General features: G+C 50.6%; 1 protein-coding gene across 5 annotated transcripts; it reads right to left on the bottom strand.

Annotated features, from left to right (window-relative positions):
* Positions 1-351: 351 nt before the first annotated feature.
* On the bottom strand, positions 352-27,321 carry HDAC3 (histone deacetylase 3). Of its 5 annotated transcripts, XM_054217022.1 has the most exons (24): positions 27,212-27,321; positions 26,847-26,929; positions 21,946-22,088; positions 20,619-20,700; positions 19,780-19,836; positions 19,631-19,686; positions 17,325-17,458; positions 16,962-17,042; positions 16,794-16,867; positions 16,504-16,568; positions 16,041-16,130; positions 15,870-15,928; positions 15,359-15,438; positions 14,341-14,498; positions 13,225-14,050; positions 11,922-12,401; positions 11,177-11,282; positions 9,071-9,182; positions 7,569-7,676; positions 6,755-6,850; positions 5,404-5,536; positions 3,844-4,306; positions 2,578-2,792; positions 352-634 (listed from the first exon to the last, which is right to left on the bottom strand). In XM_054217022.1, exons 1-15 carry the CDS (start codon positions 27,264-27,266, stop codon positions 13,981-13,983), a joined length of 1,287 nt encoding a protein of 428 aa, XP_054072997.1. In that variant the 5' UTR covers positions 27,267-27,321; the 3' UTR covers positions 352-634; positions 2,578-2,792; positions 3,844-4,306; positions 5,404-5,536; positions 6,755-6,850; positions 7,569-7,676; positions 9,071-9,182; positions 11,177-11,282; positions 11,922-12,401; positions 13,225-13,980. The 5 variants fall into 5 exon arrangements, with proteins under 5 accessions (XP_054072997.1, XP_054072996.1, XP_054072999.1 ...); XM_054217021.1 differs by lacking the exon at positions 6,755-6,850 and having other exon boundaries at positions 11,188-11,282; XM_054217024.1 differs by lacking the exons at positions 6,755-6,850; positions 9,071-9,182; positions 11,177-11,282 and having other exon boundaries at positions 12,137-12,401.

Here is a 27,321-nt window from a genome sequence, read left to right as displayed (position 1 = left end):
AGCTTACACAGGAGAGACACCTCAAGTCAACAAAGACCTTACAGTTCATCAAAGCCTTCCAAGGTGGCAGAGGTAAACACATGCCAGCACGCTGCAAGCCAGGCCTCCGGCACAGTTTCTGGAGGACCAAGCACTTCAGGTCCCTGCGTGCTCTGCCCTGCCCTCTCTGCAGGCAAAGGCAAAGAAGAAACCTCCTCCTTCTACAGAAAACTGGCTTTTCTACAGAGTGCAGAAAACAGGGCCATGAAACCCCTCAGCCATGGTGACGTGAACAGATAAAACACAAGGGAAGAGGAGCTTGCTGGGGTGAAAGAACAAGGTGTAAGGTGGCCTTTGAAATGTACGTCCTACCTTAGTCCAATGTGGTCTTCACAGTTGTACAGCTGGCTGAGAATCTTTGTAGATGATCCTCATGGAAGCAGTCGAGGTGCACCTGGTGGAGGCGGTGGGATGCTAGAACACCCTGGGAGCAGAGAAGCTGGTGAGATGACTCCAGAAACAGTCCCCGGGAGTGGATGGGGTGTGGTGGTGGGATGTTCCTTGCAGTGCCTGAAAGTGAAGCTGCAGGTAGGGAAGAAGACCCCAAAGCCATTTCTTTCTTGGTGTCTTCAGGCTCTTCTTTCAGCCTCTCCATCTGAAGTAGAAACAAGAACATGCTGGTGGTCAGTTCACGTTCAGTTGCCCAGGGCAAAGAGGGTACCACTCTGAAGTATGTCCCAAAGGATCAGGCCTATCGCAAATCCCCACCCTTCCCTTCCCAAGATGCTGCCAACTTCCCTTGCCAATGACCAGAAGGCAGCAGCACAACAGGTGACCTGTGTGATCATTTGGGGGCTTAAGTCCTCCACCCATGAGAGGGAAAGCATTCCTGCAGCAAGACGACCTCAGAAGAGCGCTGGCAAGCCAGCTACAAGCAGGAAGCACAGCAGTGAAGTAAAGTCTGCTCCCAACCCCAAAAGTCAGTGGTTGAACATCAAACTGTGTGTAGAGACACACAGTGTAGGATATACAGAAACCCCCAATTCTCCACTTGCACTATTTTCTCATCCTAGTGTCAGTGAGGAGGAAAAGGGAAGAAAGTCGGTGGATCTGCAGGACAACCAGAGCCTGTGCTCTTGCGGTGGTGCATCCACACCATGGTCAGCCTGTAGCCCTCATTGTTTGACATCTTGTAGACCCTGATAGGCCTACTCTTGTGCTGCATGACCCCTTTTGACCATCTGCTCTCCTCTCCTCTCTCAGCTCTTGACCTAACCCTGGCGTCAGGCAGTACAAGCCTGGTGAGGTGAAACCTCTTGCCCACAGTATCCAGGATCTCAGAAAGGAGAGATGTCACCTGGTTGGCTCACTCCTGCCTCCTGATGGGGCAGAGGCATAGCAGGAGCTGCCACAACCAACTACTCAGTCCCAGGCAGCCTGAGAACTGCAGCAAAATTAGTTGAATGTTTCCCTCCTTCCAACCCGTGCTTTCTCATCTTGTCAAAGGTAGGCAGCCAGAGGGAGAAGGCTCAATAATGGAGGCAATTTTCCTCCTCCTCTCCACCAGAGGAGCTGCTTACAAAAGTAAGTAGTCACCAAGAAAAGGAGTTCTATTGAACTTCGATTTCAAGACCATTTGTTTTGTGTGAACAACTGCAAAAAGCTTTATCTTGCTTTCTGCTATTTCTGTCAGGGGTAAAGTACTCAATACTTTAAAAAAAAACAACCCAAAACAAAAAAACAAAGAATACACATTTCTTTTCTATCAGACAAGGGACTTAGGAGCAAAAATGTCCACATTCAAATCCAAAACTTCCCTTAACTGTTTGGTCTTTACTCTTCAGACAGGAAAGCTAAGAAGGCACAGCCTGCCCGGGCTCCAGGGGGAGCACAGCACTCGGCACCGCAACAGGAGACTGCTTGAACTAAGGACACCAGCTACCACTGGGCATCCCAAAAACCACACTCACGACGTTTCTGCTTTTTTCCTCCCCCACACTTTTGTTACTACAAAAAAGCAACTCTGAGAATAAGCTTATCAACTTCTGGGGGGAGTCGCTGTGGCCAGGGAAAAGCCAAGATGCTTTAGGGTCAGTCCCACGTAAGCCAGGTCTCTCCAGGGCAGATGTGGGTGACGCTGAGCTGAGAGAAGGGTGCGAGGGGGACGCTGGACAAAGTACAGGAAGAAAGATTCAAGGCAGACCACCCTATGCATGTTAAATCTGGGATTCAAACCTCATCAGAGCACAACAAAACACCAGAGCTGCCCGCAGAGCAGAAGAGCAGGACAAGAATCACCTCAAAGAAAGCCAACCCAGAGACTACTTTTGGACTAGAGAGAAATTAGCCATCTGTGGACTGATTCTGCTGATCTGTGGACTGATCCTCGGGTCTACGGATACCACCAAGAGAAAAAGAAAGCCGGGAGCAGCACCAGTGTCATTCAGCCTCTACGTGTTTAAGCAAAAGTGGCTCAGAGCCTCCTGAGGGCACCCCCCAAATCTCTGACCAGGGGAACCTCTTATTGTTTCTCCTCCTTCCAACGTCACCTCCTCACAGAGAGGGACAGAGCATTTTGAGGAGGACAGGGTGCCTGACCTGCTGTACCCCATCCCATCAGCCTGTTTCTTAGCCCGAGAGGGACCTCCTCACTCAGACGGGACACTTTGCTTGCCAGCTCCTGCTTCTCCGCAGTCATTTGCTGCGTCTCCACCTCCAGCATCTCCTTCTCACCAGGGGCATCAAGTAGTTCCTCCTCAAAGTCTTCTTCATTTCTTTTTGCAGCTCTTCCATGCAGTCAGTCTTGAGTTCAGCTGAAGAGGCAACAAATATATGGGCTGAGCAGGGACATACCAGGAGTATGTGCATATACAGGGATGGGGGGGTGCGGAATTCCTTGCTTTTCCCAAAAAAACCTCTCAAAACCTCAACAACCCATCCCTCGTACAATACTCCAGTCCCACAACCAGAGACAAAGGTTCATACCTCTGCCTAATCCAAGGGGCAAAAACTCTTAACAGTCTGTCTCCGGGCCAACAGTGATGGCTCCAAGTTTCCCAGCGCACGTATGTTACGGTTTGAGAAAACCCATAACAATTTATTGTCATTTAAACAATTATTCTCTCACTCGATGACCCCTCCCCACCCAGAAAGGGGAATCGGGGAAAGCAAGGAAACATGAGGGTTGAAATGCAAATAGATTTAATATGATAAAACTAAATAATTAACAATAATACTAAAGAACCAGTATTAATCCTGATACTAATATAAGACATACAAGAATTATACTCAGCCAATTATATCAGTAGGAAGCTGTACACTCCCAACAGGGACAGCCAATGTGGGACCCTGCGAGCACTGCGTCTTCGGGAGGAAGGGAAGGGCTCAGGGCTCCGGCATTGGGGCAAGGAGTTCTCTGGACCCCTGCCACCAAGGGAGAGAGGAACTACGCAGCAAACTTTCTAATTTATATCAAATGTGACGTTTAAGGTATGAAATAATACAGTTGGCCAACGTGGGTCAAATGCCCAGGCCTCGCTCCTCCTCATCCCTGCACCTGGCAAGGCTCGAAAACACCGAGACCTGGAATCCCACAGAGCCTAGCTGGCTATAAAGTGAATATTTTCACAAATTCAGACGCTAGAGTCTTCTAAAAGTGCAGTTTTCCCCAGCATTAGGAGAGAAGTCAGTCCTGTGTCGCTCAACCCAGGACAACATAGAATCACAGAATGGTTTGTGTTGAAAGGGACCTTAAAGATCCTCTAGTTCCAACCCCCTGCCCTGGGCAGGGGACACCTCCCAGTAGACCACGTCTTCACACTGAAACACAGGGCAGCGACACCTTTCTTGCTGGCAAGGACTCACCGGAGACCGGGCACACTCTGGAGGCAGCTGCTTCACCGCTGTGACGGGAACAGCCTTTACCAATTCCACTCCATCCCAGCTTCCATCATCTCCTACCAGACAGAAACCGCAGGGGACTATCTGACTGCCTGTGAGTTCAAGACGTAGGGGAGGCCCATGCCCACAGCTCAAACTTTGTTTTCCTTCACTGGGACAGCTGCAACCTGTTTGTTCAGGTTGTTTTTTTTTTTAATTAAGATGTAAGCACACGCTCTGTCAGGAAAATTAAGCACAACATGTCGCTGATAACCAATTAGGCCAAAGTGAGTGACAGCACTTGTAGCCCAGCACCAGGTAGAACAGGCTTTAGTTTGATCCCCCCCAAACCTATTAGTTACCCGACCACATCAGCCAAAACTCTTTTTCTCCAGTTCCACCACTCTGGCTTCAATTTTCTCCATTTTGGTTTTATCAATCAAGTTACCTAAAAAAAAAAAAAAAAAAAAGGAAATACAATTAAGAAAAGCACTAATGTAAACACCTTTTCCTTCTCCAATACATCCCACAAGCCTCACACCACTCACTGCAGGGCTGTGCTCTGCCCTTGCTGGAGAAACCCTGTCTCCTCCCTATCTGCTACCGCAGAACCTCTGCCTGAAGACCGACAGGTCCTTCTCTTAGGGAGGGCACCATGGGATAATGGTTTCTTCTGGAAGCTACTGTCAATATAAAGCACTGAATCCTGGCAGCACTCCCTGCCCGAACACATATGGGTGAAACCACTGTGCCTCAAGCAATGGCAGACATGCCCGAAATGAAGTAGTGAAGATCAGCCTCAATACTCATCCCACACATTGAACACTAACATAAACACTAGAAGACAGCTCGACTCAAGGGAAAAACACGGAGAGAGGAAGCAAGAAGCTCTGATGGCCAACAGTTGCTCCTCTGATGGCCAACAGTTGCTCCTCTGATGGCCAACAGTTGCTCCTCTGATGGCCAACAGTTGCTCCTCTGATGGCCAACAGTTGCTCCTCTGATGGCCAACAGTTGCTCCTCTGATGGCCAACAGTTGCTCCTCTGATGGCCAACAGTTGCTCCTCTGATGGCCAACAGTTGCTCCTCTGATGGCCAACAGTTGCTCCTCTGATGGCCAACAGTTGCTCCTCTGATGGCCAACAGTTGCTCCTCTGATGGCCAACAGTTGCTCCTCTGATGGCCAACAGTTGCTCCTCTGATGGCCAACAGTTGCTCCTCTGATGGCCAACAGTTGCTCCTCTGATGGCCAACAGTTGCTCCTCTGATGGCCAACAGTTGCTCCTCTGATGGCCAACAGTTGCTCCTCTGATGGCCAACAGTTGCTCCTCTGATGGCCAACAGTTGCTCCTCTGATGGCCAACAGTTGCTCCTCTGATGGCCAACAGTTGCTCCTCTGATGGCCAACAGTTGCTCCTCTGATGGCCAACAGTTGCTCCTCTGATGGCCAACATTGAGTACAGGTATGAAGTAACAGGGTTTGCTCCAAGACCATGAACTGACAGGGATGGTTTCAGCCAAGCCATAATCAGTGAAAGGACTTACCTCTCCACCGCTCAGGGTTCACGTCAAGGTGCTTGCACCCGAAGTCAGGGTCAGGTCCATTCTCATATGCTGTACAAGATGATGATGGATGATCTGGGCGTCACATTCATCAGCCAGCTTATAATAGCGAGGTCTGCAGCAGAAGACAAAGCAACAAAACATTAATATTCCTGCAAGTGGTTGCCTTCAAATAAGGAAAGGTCTCACAACAAAGTATTTGTTGTTGAGTTTACATAAAGATGCCCAATTGTAACTTCTCAAGATTTCAGAGAACGTGAGTGAGGAAAACATGGAAAGGCATGTCCATGCAGGAAAAGCAAGCAAGCTAGGACTTGTGCTCATCTTTCCAAGTAGAAAGACAGTGAAGGAGGTTTAAAATGATGCATTGTAGGGGGATGGAAAGGATGGGGAGGATTCTGCTCTCCACCGTCTACTGAAACAAGACTGGGGCCATCCTGCAAGATCAGGAATCGGATTCAAAACAAACGAGAGGAGGATGCTCTTCATATGAGGGACAGCAGAGCTGAGGTTCTCTGGCCCAGGATCTCACAGATACTCAGAGATGATACAGCTTCAACAGAGGACCAGGCAGGTTTATGGAAAACGAATCCACTCAGGGTTACCAGCTACATTGAAACTGCTCCTGAATCCAACAGTCTTGGAGCAGCATGAGCTTGGAGGCCAGAAGAGCACTGGGAGAACTGCTATAGACGCTTCCCCTTTCCCACATGCTTCCTCTGACCCCAGCTTTTGGTCACCATGGCAGGCAGGACACAGGGCTGGACACTCAGGCAACCCAAGTAATCAACCATTTGGTCTGATCCCCTATGTTATGCTATTTTAAATAAGGAGCTTGCTTTTTAGATAGCTTGGGGTCTCTCATTTCTCAGAATCTCCCCTAGAAGCAATAAAGCATCAAGAGATGGGCAGCAAGTAGACTGTGTACTAGTCAACCCTCTCCTTTTTGACTAGCGTCTCCCCTACCACGGCTATCAGCTATTTCGGTTTGGCACAGCGTCTTTCCTCTTCTGAGAGGCAACTTCTTTATAGATGGAGAGCATAAGCCACAAAACGTTAAAAATCCACATCATCTGAAAGTTGTGAACTCTACAGCCCTTTATCCTTCTACAAGGAAGCACACAAGTAACTAGATTTAAACGGAGTTTGTTCTACACACAAATTTGCCGGATTCCACCCTTGGTGTATTTAAGCGCAGTGGTAGAAATATGAAGGGAGTACGTGCACAGATACAGTAAAGGAAGGAATACATAAATTTTAACTTTTTTTACTTATTTTGGGACCGATTTCAAGTAATTTCAAGCTTTCAATAAAGCCTTCAGGTGAGCACCACCTTTTGCACGAGGATTACCCTGGCGATCCTCTGCACGATACTCCTTTTCTCTTCCTTTGCCCTAAAAATATTAGTCTCGCAAGCCTTCCTCACAACCTAAGGGAACAAAGACACTTTAACAATAAAAGGGGACAAACCGGCCGTGATAACCAGAAAGCAACGCTGCAGTTTTTGAAAGCCTCCAGCCCAGAATCTGGGAAATAGGGTCACCCCACAAAACTGGAGTTTATTTTTTCGGATGTTAAGACCTCCTCGGATACAACGTACTGACTCTCCACTAGTTTTCTCTCTCGCAAAGAGATGTTTTTAAACATAACAAGAAACATCCAAAACGTTCATAACACATCGAGGTTTTCTTTATAGTAAAAACTTTAGTCTGAATAATGAAAAGCATTTTCAGGGACCTTCAGAAAATTAGAATCAGAGCATCGATTTGGTTGGAAGAGACCTTTAATATCATCAAGTCCAACCATTAACATAGCACCGGCAACTTATCACTAAACCGTGTCCCTCAGCACCAAATCCACCCATCTTTTAATCACCTCCAGGGATGGCGACCCAACCAGAAAAGAAGAAAACAGTTACATTAAAAGAAAAGGTGCCATCACTACCTGCACAGCTCCATGGTTCCCCCTGTTGCTGTAAATCCGAGCTGTGGAAGTTGGCCAAATGGTGAAACGAGGGACAGACGAATCTTTATTACAGTTTCAGGTTGGCTTAATTACTGCCTGAGAGCTCCCTGCAAGGCTTCAATAAGGAACCAAATAAAGACCTGTGGTGTGATACATTATTGCCAGTAAGATTTAACACTTACTGTCTAGGTAGTACGTTCCTTTCAACTTATTCAAAGGACTCGGGTGAATAAGGTCACGTCCTTCTCCTGCAGAGGCCGCTGCTTCTCCTTGCTCAGGTTCATCTCCAGCTGTTGAAGAAAGGCACGCTGTTTTTAAAACGCCTACACTCGTGCAATAAGCAAGTTCAGCCAGCAGCTCACCATTTCCGACACGAGCGATTACACCAGTGTGGTGCAAATACAAGTACCACGTGTACTCACAGCCTGGAAAGCCCCCCCACGCCCCGACCCTGCATCCTGGGCTGCACCAAAAGAAGTGCGGCCAGGAGGTCAATGGAGGTGATTCTACCCCTCTACACTGCCCTGGTGAGACCCCACCTGGAGTACTGCGTTCTGCTCTGGAGTCCTCAGCACAAGAAGGACACGGAGCTGTTGGAGCGGGACCAGAGGAGGCCCCGGAGATGCTGGGAGGGCTGGAGCCCCTCTGCTGTGGAGACAGGCTGAGAGAGCTGGGGGGGTTCAGCCTGGAGAAGAGAAGGCTCCGGGGAGACCTTAGAGCCCCTTCCAGTCCCTAAAGGGGCTCCAGGAAAGCTGGGGAGGGGCTCTGGATCAGGGAAGGAAGCCCTGATCAGGAGGAATATGTTCATCCTTGTTTTTTATATTTAACATACATTAAATATTGTCATCCTTCACTATGCTGAAGGCTGACAATAGCGTGCAAGGACAGTCTTTCCTGGACATCTAACTCCTGTGTAGATATCCTTGGTAATTTCCTTGATTTTCGTCCATAAAATGCTACCAAATTTATCGACAGAAATCCAAAGAGTTACAATAAGCTTTGAGAACAGAGCACAGCAAATTAAACCAACACAAAATACCCCAGCTGAACCCCTGAGGAGGAATGAAGGGTCTCCCTTCAGTCCAAGCTCAATGAAAGGGACAAGAAGGACAACACAAAGGACAACAAAAGGCAACGCCAGGGCCAGGAAGGGCCAAGGTAGGAGTCCTGGCCCACATCAAAGGCCTCTGAGTGAGAGGAAAACCAAGGCAGCATCATTTGTTTCTGCCCGCTGTTGAGAAAGTTTCCTCTCTAACCATGAGCCTTTGTCCCATCCAACAGGATCAGGAACTGGGAAAGAGATTTTACGCGCTCAATCACACAGTCTGGAATCGATAAAGGACACGTCACTCCCAAAATCCTGCACACGCCATCCGAGTTCTGGGGTCAGGACCCTTAGGGGAGGATGATAATAATAAGAAGGAGGAGAAAGGAGGAGAAGGAGTGGACATTATCATCAGCAAAGCAAAAACTCCTGCAAGGGACAGAGATTTTCTCACTAATTAAACAGGCCAAACCCAGAAGCTAAAGAAAAAGATAAGACATTCACATTTTTCCCCTCTTTGGAGGGGACAAAGGTTTATCGGCCAGCGCTGCCTGGAAAATCAGCAGCTTCAAAACAAGCTCATTAACTCCCAAAGCCCAGCAACTCCGGGACAGTGAGAAGGACAAAGAAACACCAGACCTGTCATTAGGACGCTGCTGCTCCCCAGTGAGCCCGGCTTGACCTCTCCGTGACACAGGAGCTCCTGGAAAGTCTTTGGATCCCAACACTCGGGGCGTCCATCTACCAAACCCTGAAAATAAACTTGATTATCAAAACGCACAAGCACAACTTCACAGACTACACTTGCTCCCTGCAACTTTGGGGGGTTTTATGAGCTCACAGGGGCGGATTTCCCCCCTCCATCCCTCAGCCGGGTGCTGTGACGGGAGCACAAACATCTCCTGCTCCGGCTTTTCATGTGCAAAGAGTCGGGGGACCCCGGGGTGAAGCGACAACCCGGACCCAGCAACTCAGGGTTTCTGGACCCTTCCAAAAATGTAAGATTTAAGGGTAAGAATGGAAATACACTTTTTTTTTTTTTCGGAACAAAAAGCGGCCCCGCCGTTCGCCAAGCCCCGGGTGCCTGCATCAAGCGCCCAAACAGCAACACAACCTAAATAAACCCCACTAAAATAGTACAATTAAATGTTTTCATAGCGATCAGTGATAATTTAGGGTGCAAAAACACCAAGTTCTTGTTTGGTCCTCTAAAAGCTGGAGGCGCGAGACGGGGCTGCCCAGTTCTGCCCACCGGGCCGGGACCCCACGGAGTCTGCGACACCGGGACCCCCCCTCCGGGTCCCCCGCGGCGAAGAAACCGCGACATCGGCTCCGGGGCACCAGGAGCCCCCTGAGTCCCTCCCCCGGTCCCCCCTAGGTTCCCCGCGGCGGAGGAACCGCGACACCGGGACCCCCCCGAGTCACCTCCGAGAACACCCCTCCGAGTTTCCCCGCGGCGGAGAAACCGCGACACCGGCTCCGGGGCACCAGGACCCCCCCCCCCCCCCCCGAGTCCCTCCCCGGGTCCCCAGCGGCGGAGGAACCGCGACACCGAGACCCCTCCCCGGGTCCCCAGCGGCGGAGGAACCGCGACACCGAGACCCCCGCTCCGGGTCTCCCACGGTGGAGGACCCCCGACACCGGCTCCGGGGCACCGGGACTGCCCCGAGTACCACCTCGAGTCCCCCACGTGTTCCCCGAGGCGGAGGAAGCCCGACACCGGCTGCGGGGCACCAAGACCCCCGCGAGTCCCTTCCCGCGTCCCCCCCCCCGGCGCAGAAACCACGACACCGGGACCCCCCCCGGGTGACTCCCCGGGATCCCCCGTCCGGGCCCCCCTAGACGGAGGAACCCGAACCCGGGGCACACGGAAGCCCCCGCGTCCGTCCCCGCCGCGCTCACCGCCGCCGGCGCCGACACGATCCCGCCCAGGCAGCGTCACGCCTGGACATGAATATTCATGAGGCCCCGCCCCTCCCGGCACCGCCCACCTCGCCCCCTCACCCAGGGCAAGGAGCGCATCCCCGGCGCATCCCCCCGGCCCCCACTCCGGGGGCAGGAGGGGGGGCACCAGAGGAGCAAAGGGAAAACAGCAAGAGAGGAAAAACCACGCTTTAGCACCCAAAATCGGTTTCACCCTCGTCTGCCCCCTCCCGGTTGCCATCCATCACTGCAGCGCAGCGTAGCCCCGCTCCGGAAAAACTTGGGGTACAGAGGTGTGCTCCCAAACGCTTCCTACGGATAATTAAATCAGGCTGGATAATTAGATCAGGCCCCTTTTAAGGTCAGTTGTTGCCAGCCCAGGCAGTACTTTAGCGAGCAGCCTGGCAATGGCTTGGGGTCGGGTAGGGATGGCGACCCAGGAGGAGGGATCCCCCTCTTGGGGCACCAAGGTGGGTGTGCAAGGGGGTGTGAGGCTCATCCTGGCCTTACCCTGGCACCCGGCATCCATGACCGGGCGATAAAAGTTGGTCAGGAAAAAAAGGCCAGGGATAAAAGTTGGTCTAAGGCAGCTCCAGTAGCCCTGCAAATACCAGACAGGAAGGGTAGTGCGCGCTTTCTTGCTTTTGCTGCCGTGCAAAGATAAAACTATAAGGAAAATAAATAAGTCTTTAGAGCCAGAACTAGTTCCCTAGCTATTTTAAAAAAAACAAAAACAACCAAACCAACAAAAAAACCAAAACAACACACCCACCCACAAAACACCCAAACAAATCACCTTAGAAACCCAGGAAATCTCAGTACCTTCACAGTACCTGGCGGCAAATCTTGCACTGCTCAACTAGGTGCATGCAAAGCATCCTTCTTCTTTTGAGCCGGCCACTCGTTCCATTTGATGCTCTTCTAACATCTAAATATTTGGAGAAATGATGTCCCGACACTTGTGGTTTTACAGACCTTACAAACCCTTTCCCACTCGGTTCTCTCTCCCCAGGTAAGAATGACAGAATCATAGACTGGAAGAGACCTTAAAGCTCATCCAGTGCCACCCCCTGCCCTGGGCAGGGACACCTCCCACCAGCCCAGGTTGCTCCAAGCCCCGTCCAACCTGGCCTTGAACCCCTCCAGGGATGGGGCAGCCACAGCTTCTCTGGGCAACCTGGGCCAGGGGCTCACCACCCTCACAGCCAAGAATTTCTGCCTCAGATCTCATCTCAATCTCCCCTCTTCCAGTTTAAAACCGTTCCCCCTTGTCCCATGGCTCCCCTCCCTGATCCAGAGTCCCTCCCCAGCTTTCCTGGAGCCCCTTTAGGGACTGGAAGGGGCTCAAAGGTCTCCCCGGAGCCTTCTCTTCTCCAGGCTGCACCCCCCAGCTCTCTCAGCCTGTCCCCACAGCAGAGGGGCTCCAGCCCTCCCAGCATCTCCGGGGCCTCCTCTGGCCCCGCTCCGACAGCTCCGTGTCCTTCTGCTGTTGGTGCCCCAGAGCTGGAGGCAGGACTGCAGGGGGGTCTCCCCAGAGCGGACCAGAGGGGCAGAATCCCCCCCTCACCCTGCTGCCCACGCTGCTGGGGATGCAGCCCAGGATGCGGGGGTGTCTCTGGGCTGCCAGGGCACGTTGCTGGCTCATGAGGAGCTTCTCAGCAAGTCCTTCCTCACGCAGGAGCTGCGCCGTCATCCCTCTCTGCGCCCAGTCTAGTTCTTACGCTGTTGGTACATGAACCGTAGTCGGTACGTGAACCGTACTCGCTTCTGGCCAAGCTTTACCTCCTCCCCACCCCAAGCCGAAGCCTTGGGCTGGCAGTTGTGTAAAACATCCCAACGGGAAGAGGCATCACCTATCAGCAGAGCTGCTCAGGTCAATGCCTCCCTCTGGTCCTCGTTTCTCAGGTGAGATACCTGTTTCTTTTCTACCTCTCTCGGTTTTCCACACGAGGAACGTCAACCCAGGCAGTCCATTACAAGCTTATTTGATAAAGGACAAGTGCCATGGACCTGGGGAGGGCAAGCGAAGAGCGAGATGGCAGCAGGTCTAAAAACGAAGAAAAATAGTCACTAATACAGGCTTTAGGAAAGCACGACTGCAAAGAGCAGACTCTTATGGAAACTGCAACCCAAAGAAACCACGTTATTTAGAAAAATTGCATGAAGGTTTCTAGAATCAGCTCCACAGCTTCCCGCAAGGCTTTTACTGGTCTCGGAGGCGTAAGCGGGAACATCCACCAGCCCAGCTGTCCTCTTGTGAGGGAATTCGGGGCGCTTTCCTCATGGTGCGCTGAAGCTGAAAACTCACCAGCGTACGCTTGGAGGAGCTGAGCGCCCTCCATTCCTTCCAAGAGGTGAGACGGTGGCGGACACCACCCTGCCAGGGACGATACGCACCTTCTCAACCCTTGGGAGGACAGGAGCCAGAAGGGTGCGAGCATTAAACAGACGAACAACAGGTCTGGTAAGAAAAATACTGCCTCTTCATTTAATGTTTAAAGACATCAGTAAACAAACAGAACAGTACGGACAGAGGCTGAACCACCCCCCCCCGCCTCCCCAAGCGGCACGCTCCAAACCACGACAGGTACCAGGGTGACGACTCCGGCAAAGGAGCAGCAGAAATCTGGGATCTGAGTGACGGCCGAGAGAAATCTCTGCTGTGTGAGGGTGAGAAAGACGGGACTTGGAGGAAGCAGCTTCCCTCACCCGCGAGCAGAGCGACGTCTCCTGGGCACGGTCAAAAGGGAACGGCAGCCGCTCCGAGCGGGCAGCCCAAATCTCTCGCTAGCATACAGAAAGGCCGTGTGTGACCTTGGAAAACACATCTGGAAGCTACATTAGAGGTGCAAGACACACTACGTACTGACCTTGGCAGCCAAACCTCTGTTCCACAGTGATTTTAGCCTCTCGAAGAATAAAGAAAAAGGGGCAGTTAGGTCCGACTCGGCAACGTGTTGCAGTACTCGTTTGTGAATGCAAAGCTGAGCGGGAGGGGAACAAACCAGAGTAAGCTCTGCGTACATTCTTCCGTCCTGCTCCATCAAGCTGCTCCCGGGACACTCCCGACCCCTATCCCACAACTGGCCTCGTCTTCTCGAACAGTTTTCCTTGAGCTGTGGAGCATCAGATGGTTAGGAGGGACATCAGGAAGCGACTCTCAGGGCAGGTTTTAGAGGACAGTCGACTGGGAGGGCCGGGGAGAGCGGGGCGCTGCTGCTGAAGAGAGGCAGAGATTGTAGGCACAACCGCTCCAGCTCCCACTGTGGCGGCAGAAGCCCGCACGGGAGTTACGGGAGGTGAAGGAACCGGCACGGGTCAGGCTCTGAAGGCAGCGGCACGGCTGCCAGCCAGTACACAGTATGGATTCAGCCGCTAGTTGCTTTTCCATTTCCCAGAGCGGTGACAGCTGGAACCGTGACACATGGTGGGAAGTAAGGAACACATTTCACCGCGCTCTGCCTCTCCAGGTAGCACAAGCCTGCGGTGGCGGTGTTTCTGCTGCCACCGCAGGCAATCAAATACGAAGGGAGGGCTAACTGGCTCCAACGCGGCCCGGTTAACTGCGCCAAGCACCAACGTCCAATGCGGGGCCCCCCATAGTCCAGAGTCCCACAACAGAGCCCTCAGATCTCAACGTCACTCTCTTTGTCGTTATCATGGTCGCCGTCATAAAACTCGTTGGCAGCTTCAGGCCTGGGGGAAAGACAATCACCATCAGCGAGGAGAGGCCTGGCACCCTTGGGGCCAGAGAAGAATGCCTAGGTCACACCGTCGGAGGTCAGAAGACGCCCTGCACCCAAACACCCCACGAAACGTTATGTGAGGAGACCACAGATTTCTAGAGAGAGGCTCCCTGAATAAAACCAGGGACTCTAAAGTGACTTAGTATCTGTTGTAGGAACCAGACAGGCTCCAGTGTATCATCCACCCATCCCAGCAGGGACAGAAAGGGAAACCCGTTTCTCCAGGAGGAGATCTGGTACCTGCTGTAGTTTTCCTCAGAGCCTCTTTCCTCTGGATCAGGCTCGTCTGTGCGATCGTAGCTGAGCAAGTCAGAAGGGACATCATGGATCTGCACGCTGGGAGCGTGGTTCAGCATTTTCAGATTCTCAAATATCGTCTGCCTGATCTGATCCAAGTACTACACAGAAAAAACACGGATCACCAGAGTGAGATCCTGCAGTCCACACAGAGCCATAGCTGTTAGCGCTGCGACCTGCCTGTATCATCTACGTGGTGGCCATGAGAACCAATTTTGTGTCAAAAGCTCTTTATCAGTGCAGAGGAGGCAAGAGAGTTAATTCAGTGGTTGATACTCAAGCACACAGAAAACAGTAAGATGACCCAGCAAGGTTCTCAAATGCTATGAGATTTTCTGACATCCCAGAGGAAAGGTTCTGCTTGTTTTTTGTCAGTTTTCTGCCCTGCAAGAATTCCTTGCCTGGGCTCTACCTGGTTTCACAGGACAGAGCATCAACCACAGGGGTTTGGAAGAACATGGACCTGTTGGAGTGGGAGCAGAGGAGGCCCCGGAGATGCTGGGAGGGCCGGAGCCCCTCTGCTGTGGGGACAGGCTGAGAGAGCTGGGGGGGTTCAACCGGGAGAAGAGAAGGCCCCGGGGAGACCTTCCAGCCCCTTCCAGTCCCTAAAGGGGCTCCAGGAAAGCTGGGGAGGGACTCTGGATCAGGGAGGGAAGCCATGGGATGAGGGGGAATGATTTAAAACTGGAAGAGGGGAGATTGAGATGAGATCTCAGGCAGAAATTGTTTGCTGTGAGGGTGGTGAGCCCCCGGCCCAGGTTGCCCAGAGAAGCTGTGGCTGCCCCATCCCTGGAGGGGTTCAAGGCCAGGTTGGACGGGGCTTGGAGCAACCTGGTCTGATGGGAGGTGTCCCTGCCCAGGGCATGGGGTGGCACTAGATCGTCTTTAATGTCCCTTCCCAACCCATTCTGTGATTCTATGAACACAGCTGTGATATTGCAATAAGGCTGCAAGCACTCACCTGCCTGGAGTTCTGATTTTCAATCCTCGTACTGACGTCAGGATGAAGGGTGAAGTCTGGAGCGAAATACTCGAAGTACTCTGTGATGGGACACGTGAGAGAGTTACAGCGAAGAGACAAGGCAGCCCAGCCACCAGCTGCCCTGCACAAAAGCAGAGCTCACTCTCCCACGAGGCTGGGAGCAACCAGACCTTAAAAAGCAGAGTGACGTACAGCCCTGCGACCACGAGGAATTATATGAAATGACGGGGTAAGCAAAAGTAACGCTCAGGTCACTGAATAGGAAATGATCCAAATTAAAGGATCCAGGACACAGTAAGGGTGCATCTGCCCAGCAAAGTCTACAAGTGGGTGGCAGGAGACGACTAGGGCCATCTCTGAGATCAGAAAGTGCTGTCACTTTGGCCCTGGTCTTATCTCTGGTCAGCGCAGAATAGAAGTGTTAATTCTTCAGCTGATGTAACATATATTTTAGCTACGCTAATGAGGAAAAAACGGAACTCCAGCTTACCACTGTATGGGAGCTCTTCGCTAATTGCTTCATCTACAAGCAATGATGTTTCGTAAGTCCTGAAAACATGGAATAAGATGAGCTCAGTCCAGAGAAAGCTACATGGTGCATGCAGGGAGAAAGCGCACAGAAACCGCTTAACTAGTGACCTTCGACAGAGAAGAGACTCACCAGCATCGTGCCACGTTGCGGACTGTGTAACCACCTCCTCCCAATACCAGCAAGGGGATGTTGAAGCTCTTTACGTACTCCACGCACTCCCTAGAAACCCCCAAACACAAAAAAAATGTCAGAGCTGTTAACTGCAGCACACATTCACGTGTCAAAAAAATGCCACCGTGCCCTCAAATGCCACCATGGTTGGTGTGATACACCAGGAGCCCAGGGCTTCCACCCAGGGAGCCTGAACCACCTGCTACTCTGTGAACCACCGCTCTGCAGCGCCTCGTACAATGCCTCATTCTGAGGCCCCCTCCTGTCACAAAAGAGTTAAACAAAACCCCAAAAAACTGCCGGTGCTGCTTGGAAGGCCGAAGCCAAAGCTCAAGCCTCCCAGCAGGGGACTCATTAGAGCCCTTCAGACTAAAGGACAGTCCTTCAGCTAACTGCTCTGCCCCAGCCCCGCTGTACTTACCCATGTCCTCTTATACTGAGGTTAAAACAACCCAAGCGGTCGCAACCCAGAGAATCAGCACCGCACTGGGGAACAGAAAAAGAAGAAACCGAATTTTTACTACAGAGGCACTGCTTTCCAGACATCCCCACCCCTCGGCCACCTTCATTCACCAGAGGGTACAGAGAGCAGCCGGGCTAGGACACACCAACCCTCATCCCCTGGGAAGAGAAAGTAACACACCGATAGCAGCTTCCTCCAACCTACAGCCCCTGAAAGGGATGGACACGCACACGGAGGCTCGCTCTTACCTGCAGCACTATGCAGGTGGGCTGATAGTAATCTACCACCTGGTTAATGACTGGCTGGAAGAGGTGTTTGTAACCTTTGGAGAGAGAAAAGCAGATTAGTCACGGCTCTGGAGCAGAAGGACCAGCAAGTGTCCGGGCAAGGGGAAACGGCAGGGAACACCTACTTACTTTGGTCATCAATGCCATCTCGCAGAGGCACGTTGAGACAGTAATAACGGCCGCTCTCTGCGCCGACTTCATACATGTCACCTGGTCAGGGAAAGACAGGAGAGTCACAACAGCTCTGCGGCTTCAGAGCTGGCGTGGAAAGGCTGGATCTGGTCTGGGTTGAGATGTCTGTTAATCTACCTAGGATCCCTTTTCTTACAAATAACTACACTTCTGTTCCTCTCTAATTGCTTTTCCATGCCCTTTCTTCCATCACTTCTCCCTGCAGCTCTCATTTCGTGATTTTACACTTTTATACTCCAGCAGAGCCTTCAAAGGATTCTGGAGCAAGGCCAGGTTCACACTGTAAGGGAAAATACACACCTGTACCAGGAAAGAAATAGTTCCCATATTTATGAAATGACACGGTCATGACACGGTCCGTCAAGTAGAAAGCCTCCTGCACGCCGTCTCCGTGATGGATATCAATATCAATGTACAGAACACGTGGGTGATATCTATTGAATACAGAAGGAAAACCAGCATTAGCATCTGCCCCACACCCAACCTCACTATTCCCCACGTGCCTCAGTACCCCCTAGAGGTCTAAAAGCCACCACCGTCATCTACCTGTGAGCCCTCTTGCCAAAAGAACTCGCTTGTCCCGCCCCAAGCATATCAAGCTTTAGATATGTGACACCTGTATACAGTCAAACACACCCCACCACTAAAACATTTTCTTCTGATGTGCCTGGAAAGAGATATTAGAATAAAAGGCTTTCACATGGGGCCGGAAATATCTTGGAAAGCCCACGATGAAGAGAAACTGTTTTAACCACTTGGGGGTTAGATAGTTGTGGGGTTTTGTTTCCTCTACAAACAACATGCCATTAGTTAATCTTTAAGAGTTCCAAAGATCTTTAATCATATCAGGAAATGAAAGGTAAGCTAGCCAAGGAGGAGGCAGGAACACTTCCTTCCTCCATGTGCCCAAGTACTGGCAGCACTATGTCCCAGCTGGCCTGATGGTCCTAGCTGTCCCAAACTGGTTGATGGTGCTGACCCAAGGTGATGAGCAGACCAGTACCCTGCCTCAGTCTCCCAACAGAGACATAAATCATTTAAGACAGCCCAGATCACTCATCCCAGCTGGGACACAGCGGCTGGACTACATTTACTGGAGAAGCAGCCTGCCGGGTGACAGACACAGAAGGCGAAGGAGGGAGGATCACCCCAAGTAAATGCACTGGGGTAATGGTCAAAGCTGATGTGCTGTCGAGTGCTGGAGACACGGCCCATTGCCATCCCTGCCTGCCAGCTCCAGAGCTGCCTGCTCGGATGGAGAGAACTTCTCCGGCTTTTCATAAGGAAATATTGCATCTGGTCAATCCCCAAAGAGCAGGGGATCTGGCATCCGTGCCAAAACCCTAGGGGACTGGGGAGGGCCCTGAAAAAAAACAAGACAACATCCAAACAAGGGGAAGTGCATGCAGTTTGTGCCATCTGCCTTGCAACCACGGCTTAAGTGTGCCTGCAGCGATGTGATCAAACTGGTCGATGGTGCTGACCCAAGCTGATGAGCAGACCAGTACATCCCAACAGAGACACAAATCATTTAAGACAGCCCAGATCATTCATCCCGTAGACAAAACAGCAGCAAGGAGGAAAACGGGCTGCGTGGACACAGCCCCTGCACACCGGTAAAGGGACAAAGGGACCTTCTAAGAGCAGAGGCACCACAGTTCTCCCATTGTGGGAAGCAAGCTCAAGGATGAGCCACCTGCTGCGGAAATGGTTCCTGAAAACAGGGAATAAAAGAATAGGGACATATTATAATCTCCCATGGGGGGTAACCAGGCTGTATTTGAAGCCTCCGGCATATGGCACTCAGGTGAGACCAGAAAATGGGTGTGCAGAGATACACAGTGAAGACATGAGGTTGAGCAGGGAGGACTGGCAGGAGGTACAATAAACCCCAGTACGTCCCGCAAACGTGACTTCGAGAGCAAGTAAGCTTGCCACCAGTCACGTAACTATTCTCTGGCCAACCCCAAATCTTTTTTCTTTTTTTTTTTTTTTCTAATTCCATAACATCTTGTCTCAGATCCAGTGACAAGGAGGACATTTGAGAATACAAAAAAATAATAATCACAGATTAACCCAAGAAACGGAAGGTATTTCTGTAACTCGTCCTCCCATTCTGAATTTATTTTTCATTTTCTTCAAAAAAATTCCCTCTAACTCTTTTCTACTCAAAGTCCTTTGATCATCCATGCGTTGCTCAAGTCCTACTCCTAAGCCACTCAGGCAAATCAAGAAAGATTCAAGCCGTTGAATTGCCTCCAGTGAGCCATAATTTGCATTTACCTACAACAGGCTCACTGTAGCAAAAACGCTGAGACTCAGGAGACCCTGAAATGACTATTTCACAGACGGATAAGGAGAAATGGAACGGCAGAACTGTTCTGTATCACTTAAGCTGCACACAACAAAACTGGAGTCAGATATTCCAATTTTCAAGCCCTCCCTTCTTGTGCCTAAAGAGGCAGCCAGGCCAAAAATCAAGTTGTTGGCCTTCCTGGGCTCTAGAAAGTCAAACGAGGAGGGAGAACAGAGAGAGGGAACAGTAAAACAGCAGAGGGAAACCACACACCAGCCAGGACAGTACTGCACTTGCCCCATGCCCTTACTTGAGCAGCTCCAGGATGCCGATAACTATGTCATTGACGTAACAGAACCCAGAAGCCTGCAACACAGGAAACCAAACAGCATTAAAACGAGATCAATACAGAGCCTGGGCCTCAAAAAGACAGAGGAGTATGCAGATTTGCCTCATTACCTCAAACTTTTTGGCATGATGCAGGCCCCCTGCCCAGTTTATTGCAATGTCACAGATCTAAAAAAGGAAAGATAAGTTAGTTTAAGGCGACAGTGTGGTAACGACAGCCTTGCACTCACTTCCCCAGTGCACCCACTTCAACCTGCCAAGCCCTGTGGTCCACAAACACCTTTCTGGCTTTTCCTTCTCCCATGGAGGCCTTTCCAAAGCTCCATCTTGGTAGGTAGCCCAGCCAACAGTTTTGGTTATGTTATGTCCATACCGGATTAGTCCTGTGCTCTGCGTTCCCCGTTAGACCAGAAAAGATCATCTCCTACAACCGCTGCTCCCCCTCCAGCCAGCAGCAGGCAGAGCACCTGGCACATACAGTTTGTTCCTGCACTTGTTCTTTACACTCATTCGACTTTTCTCAGGTCTCTAAAAGACTCAAAACTCCGTAGGTTTTTTTGCTACCCTCCTGAGGGACCCTTTTCTTCAGCCCTTCTGCATGGTCTTATTTAGTGCATTTCCACGGCAGACACCCAGAAGCACTCTCAAGTTCTCCCAGCAGCCAGTTTCACTGAAGACCCCAGCTTTGTTCTACAGCGCTGAGAGCACTTTGTGACATTAGTACATGCAGCTTTAGTATCCTCTGACTCCCTCCGGATTAAAATGGTTGCCTCTGACAGTATAGGAATGGGGTCTCAAGCTTAACAGTCCTACAGCACTAAGTATATGTACTGCAACACAGCAGTGCCTGCTATGTTGTTTTACAAGAAAAATCCATGAGGTTCTCCTTAAATTGAAAATCAGTTGGCTTATGCCTGTGTTTCCAAAGAAAAGCACATCAGCTCAGTTACCTTGTTGTTCAGCTGCGTTGCTCCCTGCAGGGAGGCCCCAGTATAGCGAGAGCAAAATTCAAAGAGGCCTGGAAACACCGGGCTGAAAAAGAAACCATGATTCAAAGACAGAACATCTTCTCATTCCTTCCCATTTCTCCACAGCAAAGCCAGGAATAAAACTGTCCAGGGCCATCACTTGAGCAAGATCAAAACCCATTCTCTGTGAAAGCGTTAATTTGGGATCACTCTGACCCTGCTTATAACTCACTGAGAACCAGCAGGCGAGCAACCTGGCTGCAAACACAATGGAAAACTCAAGAGAATTTGACGATGATTACCAGAGCTTCCAAGCTAGTCCTGAAAAGGCTCCCCGGCTCCCAGTGTGTGCCAGCGCCTGTCCCACAGCCCTGCTGACACGTGCCCAGAGCTAGGACGTGATATGACACTGCATCAGGAGAGGGGAGGGCTGACACCAGGACAGCACAGAAACACAGGACACGAAGCCCCTGTGTCACCAGCTTGCTGGCATCACGTCACAAACTGCTTGTCCACGAATGTAATGTCTTGAAGACCATGGGGTTTTCTTTCCCCCCCTCTCATTTCTGCTAAGATGATGGTTTCTGATCATCAGAGCAGCATCAGAACAGTCTTTTGATTCTCAGCCTAAATGTTAAAAAACAGGCTATACTAATGCCTGCTTGGGATAACACTGTTCTCCAGCTAACGTAACTCCTCCCATGCCAGCACAGCTTTCCCCTCCACAGAATACAGAAGAACAATCTTACTCTCTGACAGCCCTTATATCCTCATCCAGACAAGACATATTGCTATTCCCTCAGTCACCCACGGAGCCCTTCCACGCTCTTCTTTCATGTTTCATCTCTCGCGAGCATTAAAGGCTGGAATTGAATAACCTCCACAAGATCTCATGTAGTTCTGTGCAGAAGCATGAACATCTCCTTAGTTCTACCTGAAAGTCAGGCTCTCAAAGCTTGTCTTGAATTTAACACGCGCATATCAAAGTAGCTCAAATGACAGGCAATTATTTAAAAAAAATGGTTAGCATGTTCAAGAAGAACTGGAAGCTCTGCAAGAACAAGTGGAGATACAGTCTCTAACCCAAGAAGCTTAGAGACTAAATATAGATCTTAAAAAGAAGACTGCAAGATCTAAAGAGAAGGGAAAGGAATCAAGGAGGTTTCAATAATATACACAGGAGGGACAAGCTCCTCATTCTGCTTAAAAACAAATAAGGAATGGGACATTCTAAAAGACCTCTCTGGACACGAGCAACGCAGGAGCACCCTGTCCAGTTGCGGGTTCACCAGAGGCACAGAGCACTCACCAGTCATCGCCCACGTTGAAGGCGTTGAGGCTCTTGGTGAATCCCTGCATGTTGGTGGGACTCACTCTCTGCAGGAAGTCTATGTAGTCCTCGGAGTGGAATCGGCACATGTCATGCTGCGACGCCTGGTACGGTTTGAAAACCTTCAAGAGAGAAAGGCGAGACTTATTCCCCATCCAAACATGCGTTTGCTTTGGCTGTAAGAAATCTCAAGCTAATGGACAAATGACCTGCACGAAGCATAGCAAAAAATGTCCAATACATCGGTTTCCTGACATTCGCGTTCATTTAAATTCAACCAGTTGCTTCAGGAAGCCTGCTCTCCTACCGATTTTTCTCTTTCGGCCATAAACCTATCTCCTGCCTCTCGTAATAACTGCAGCTCTTGCTACATACTCTCTGATGCCTTCCTTCCCCCACTGCACACCCCCGCTCCTTGGCCAAGCCAGCAGAATAACACAGCCCAGTTCAAACCACAGCTTTTTCTTCACTGGGGGGCACTATTCCCTTATCACTCACCAGCGTTCATACAATTTTAAGACCTTGATATAGGGGAGCTTTCGGTCCCTCTGTCAGATTTGCCTGTAACGGGCTGTCAGGTTCAAAAGTTGTTTGGAGAAAGCTCACAGACGGAAGAGTTGCATAAGCTTTGTTTCCTTTGGAAAGCCGGCAAAAAACGGTCAGGGAACTGGATGGATTCAAATGAAAGATCTTGTGATGATACAGGCTTGCCAGTTTGGCACTTAACACACATACCTCAACATACAGGAAGTTAAAAATTAACACCAGATACCTGGCAAGAGGAAATTAAAGCTGCACTGAAACCAGTAAGATATCTTATTTGTGGTTCCCGACTTCTCTTAATTAAAGCATGCACTTTATAAAAAAAGTGGAACATGAGAAAAGTAGTGAGAGCTTGTCTCCAAAGGGAAAATTTACCAGGGCAACGTGCCTGGGCTAAGCAGGAAACGTTAATTTTCAGAGACGCGACATACCCTAACAAACACGTCGGCTCCTTTCCCTAATTGATCTGCATGTGGTACGGCGTTTTCCACATGGATGCGTGGGGTTGAGTGTTTCTTGGAGGCTGCTGCATCTGACAACTCAAACAAGGAGGATGAGGAGACTGCAAGCCATTAGTGCAGCTGCTAAGGGTGAAGGCAGGACCTGTTCCCCGGGACGGCTCTGCACCAGTACCTCCCAGGAATCCAGATGGCTGATTAAATCAAACAAGACCAAAACCAATGCTAAAGAGCCATCACAGAGAAGAAACAGCTCTCGGAGGATATTCAGAGGCTCTCTTGGACAACATAAATTAGGGATGTGTGATTCAAAACAGAAAGGGGTGGGGTGAAATAAAATAAAGACGACCAAAAGCTTCAACTGACTCAGCTGCTAGCAGAAGAAATTTGTCTCCTTCCACCCTTCACCCTGCTCCCAGCTTCCGGAGCAAGCTCTGGCATTCAGCCCCCTCTGCCTCATTTTGCCAACTTCCATAGAAAACTCTCCTGGCTTTGCCGAGTTATTGAGTTGCGTCAGTTCACACAGGGATCCAGCGGCTTCCAGAGGCAGCACAAGAAAGGCAGTGGGAAGACGCAGGAGAGGAGCAGGGAAGGTGAGCAAGAGGACAACCCTCCCGCTTTCGGCAACGCCGAGCCTTCGTTCACCGCGTTCTCCTGCGCCGCAGCCACAGATAAACTGGGAAAGGTGCAAAAAGGGGATCCTGCCTTGACAGGAGAGCAGGCTTTTATTTGGAGGAGGCAGAGGGGGTGGATAATGACGTAACCACAACGCAAAGTTAACAGGACCTTTTATAGTCACAACTGACCATAATCTCCGCTTTTACTTGCTCGTAAACTCTGCCAGTCACCCACTGCTCAGGATGAAGTCTCCTCCACTGCTTTCAGCTTCACGATGGCATCTCATGGAAAATATAACCCCCAAAGAAGGCTCTCAAGACTCAAAATGTGGCAAAGCGTACAGCTCTGCTGCTGCCTCATGCAGGTGTGGATCTGACATTTAGAAGTCTTGTGTCAGAACAGGCTTTTTGCTGTTTCTGCAAGAAAAAAATCCCAACTCTAGGGACATTACTCATAGAAGTTCATACATCTACAGTCAAAATCTGAAAGATAAATTCTGCAAAGATTCCACGTGCCCTGAATGTACCCCTGGAAATGCAACAGCAGGTCACCGAGGCTGGATGCAGTTTTACTAGGGAATTATATTAATTACACTGGAGAGCTTTTCTAGTGTTTTAACATACCAAATTAATTTTATATATTGCATCAAAGAACTGTTCCACTGGTCCATTTTAGCACCTTCCTTTAAAAACTGATACCGTGCTTTAGTTTTTGGGGCGGCTTATTTTCTATTTGCTTTCACTCAACCCACAAGCCTCTCACCACCAAAGCAGATACGCTGGTAGTGGAAGAGCTTGAACTTGAGCCCGCACCAAATGCCAGGCACTGGTGCAGCGCTAGAGATAATGACAAAGTTGTGCAGCACGGACAGGCAGGTAAAAAGCAGCCGAGATTTACCTCTTCCCTCTGCCCCAACCCGTATCGGTTTGGCTGTTCAGACTTTGCCCTAAAAAAATAAAAAGCAGGACAACAAAAAGCATATTTGCTATCACACCTGCAAGAATTTTGCACCTTGTCCTGCTCATATAGTGGAGAAGAGGCTGTAAACATGCCAGAATTAAAACCACTGCTCCAATACTGCTCTTTTGTGCTCACAGTGATGCAACTTCCATTTTAAAATTGCCTGATCTCAAGTGCTTGAGAAGTGACCTTTAAGGACAGGTCACTGTCCTTTTTTTGGTATCACAACAACTAAATATTTACTCAGGTTTTTGAGGGCACAGTGAAAGCTGGTTATAGATTCGTTTAACATCTAATGGTGGGGATGAGGGAAGCTGGGAAGCTAAACCATAGTCCGGAGAATTGCCTGGTCTAGCTGGAGGGGGACTGGAATTTGCACGTTTCTGGGTGACAGCTCTGCATGATCGCCTTGCTTTCACAACGGCTCATGATTTACCCCTAAAGCACGCTGCAGATGTGAAAACATCCCTGAGACAAGTTGATTGTGCTTTCTTCTCCACAGCCTCAAAATAAGCCTGACTGGATTACCGGTTACTTGCAATCACCGACAACTGCAAGCAACAATCTAGGATCACGTTCCACAATCGTCCTGAGAGCAGACGCCTTTGAGTAACCTGTGGGGTCATCCAGTTCAGGCTCATGAGTAACAGGGGAAGTGGCTGGTCTGCAGAGCCCGATTGCAGAAGGGCGAGGAACGCGCATGGGATGCACGAGCGTAAAGAGGAAGGCCGGGGGAAAGTCACAACACGCCTCACAGATCAGAGCCATGACGGCTTTGCACTCTTTTTTTCACCTCCCCTCCCTGTTTGCTAGCTATGCACACCAATGACTGTGACAGAGTGCTCTTCACCTCTTTTAATGAGGTAATTCCCATGAAAAAATGCCATAAATGCCCTATATGTACACATATAAATAGATACATATTTGTACATAAAACCAGAGGCACCTGGAGCTGTAGCCTATTATGTTTTGAATAATATTCTGGGTAGTGACCCTCCCCCAGGGCACATCAAACAGATGACAGGCTGGGGAGACAACAGGCAGCAGCTACACCCGGCCTCCAGATTGACAGCACGTCCTGGAACCGCACCAGTCAGCCCAGGAATTAAAGCGATTAATGATCCGAAACAGCTCAGAAGGAATCCAGCCCCACTGAAAATCAGAATAAGCCAACAGGAGACTAAACAAGTTGCCCCAAAACAATCAGCAGTCGCAGATGGTGTGTTCTGCACGTCCAAATGGGCAAATGCCATCTCGAAAGGGGCAGAATAGGAGAAGACTTTTACCATTCCTGCCTTGATCTTGTATTGTGAGGCATTAAGTTACGTGCCCTGTACTCCTGAGAGCTTTTAATTTCCCCTGTGCTGCAAGAACAGGCAGAAAAGTGAACAAGGATTCTAGGGAAAGGAGCACGGTGCAATCCTACTCGCACCAAGTGAAATAAAACGCCTCAAAAGAGAAGTATCACACATTTGTAGTGATATTCTATTATCCCCAAACTAGTTCATTTCTTGAAAGATGAAGACTTAAGTCTTCTTTTTCATTATTGCTACATGCTGATCGTGTTTTATCAGACTTACACAGGCTAGATTTTAGGAACAGAAAAATCTTTCTAATGGTAAGAACTGTAACGCACTGGACTAAACTACTTGAGCTGGCTGGGCAACAAAGACTTGAGCAGGCTGGACAATCGCTGCTCAGGTATGAGATGGGATTAGTGAACCCATTGAGGCATCAAGGTGAATTAGCAAGCCTCCTGAGGGTTGGGTTTTTTTTCAGCTTTACTATTCTACAATTACACGGTCTCACAGCAGTCACTGGGTGCTGTGGAGTCGCTTAAGGAGCGGCTACAGACACAGAGAATTCACACACGGTCTCCAGCAGCAGCACTGCAGTTCCAGGCACAGCGCCGCACACACAAGTTTGAACAAGAAACCGACAACCAATGATGGCGCCTTTCAAATGAGCTCTGAGTGGTACAGTGGGGGCTCGGGGTGGCAAGAACCCCTCACAGTGTCCTGTCTGCAACAGTTCTGTCACCCGCCATGCCAAGTGTGGGGCTGAAGGAGAGACAGTGACACAAGAAAGCTGTGAAGAACCTACTAAAATGGGACAAGACTTAACATGGAGGCTGCAACTGGAGCCAGCAGGACAGCACGCAGGTCTCCAGCACCTTTCACGTGTGTCAAAGCTTCCGATGCCCACTCTGTCAGCCCAAAGCAGCCCCCCGCAGCCCCCGCTTCCCCCCGACGCCTGGGTGGGTGGGTGGGGGGGCAAAGGTGGAGAAGAAGCGCCGCTTACGATCATCTTCTTGTAGAGCCCGTAGTGCAGGACCAGGCTGTGGGTGAGCGCCAGGCGGTGCGGCTTCATGGGGTGCCCGGCTCCTGGAAGGGAAACGACACCGGGAGTCACCGGGAGGGACACACACCCCCCCCCCCACCCAGCCACCCCCCGGCCACCCCGGCCCTAAGAGAACCGGCCAAGCGACCCCCTACCAGGCCCGCTGGGCCCCGGGGACGCGGTGAGGAGACCATCCCAGGCCACCCCGGGGCGGGGGCAGGGCCGAGATAGGCCGTACCCCCAACCCCGAGCAGGGGCCAGCCGCCAGCCCGGCCCCCGACCCTTCCACCGCTGCCCCGGCTTCCCCCCGGCCCCGCCGCCCGCACCATAGTGGAAGTTGCCCACGTCCGGGTCGTAGAAATAGGCCACGGTCTTCGCCATGGCGCAGACGCCTCCTCCTCCACCGCCGCCACCCCCCGCCGCCGCCGCCACTCGC

The sequence above is a fragment of the Rissa tridactyla genome, chromosome 11, assembly GCF_028500815.1.
Source record: "Rissa tridactyla isolate bRisTri1 chromosome 11, bRisTri1.patW.cur.20221130, whole genome shotgun sequence".
In the NCBI taxonomy this organism is placed as follows: Eukaryota; Metazoa; Chordata; class Aves; order Charadriiformes; family Laridae; genus Rissa; species Rissa tridactyla.
Note: the sequence above shows the minus strand (reverse complement) of the source record. Positions and strands in the feature narration are given on the sequence as shown.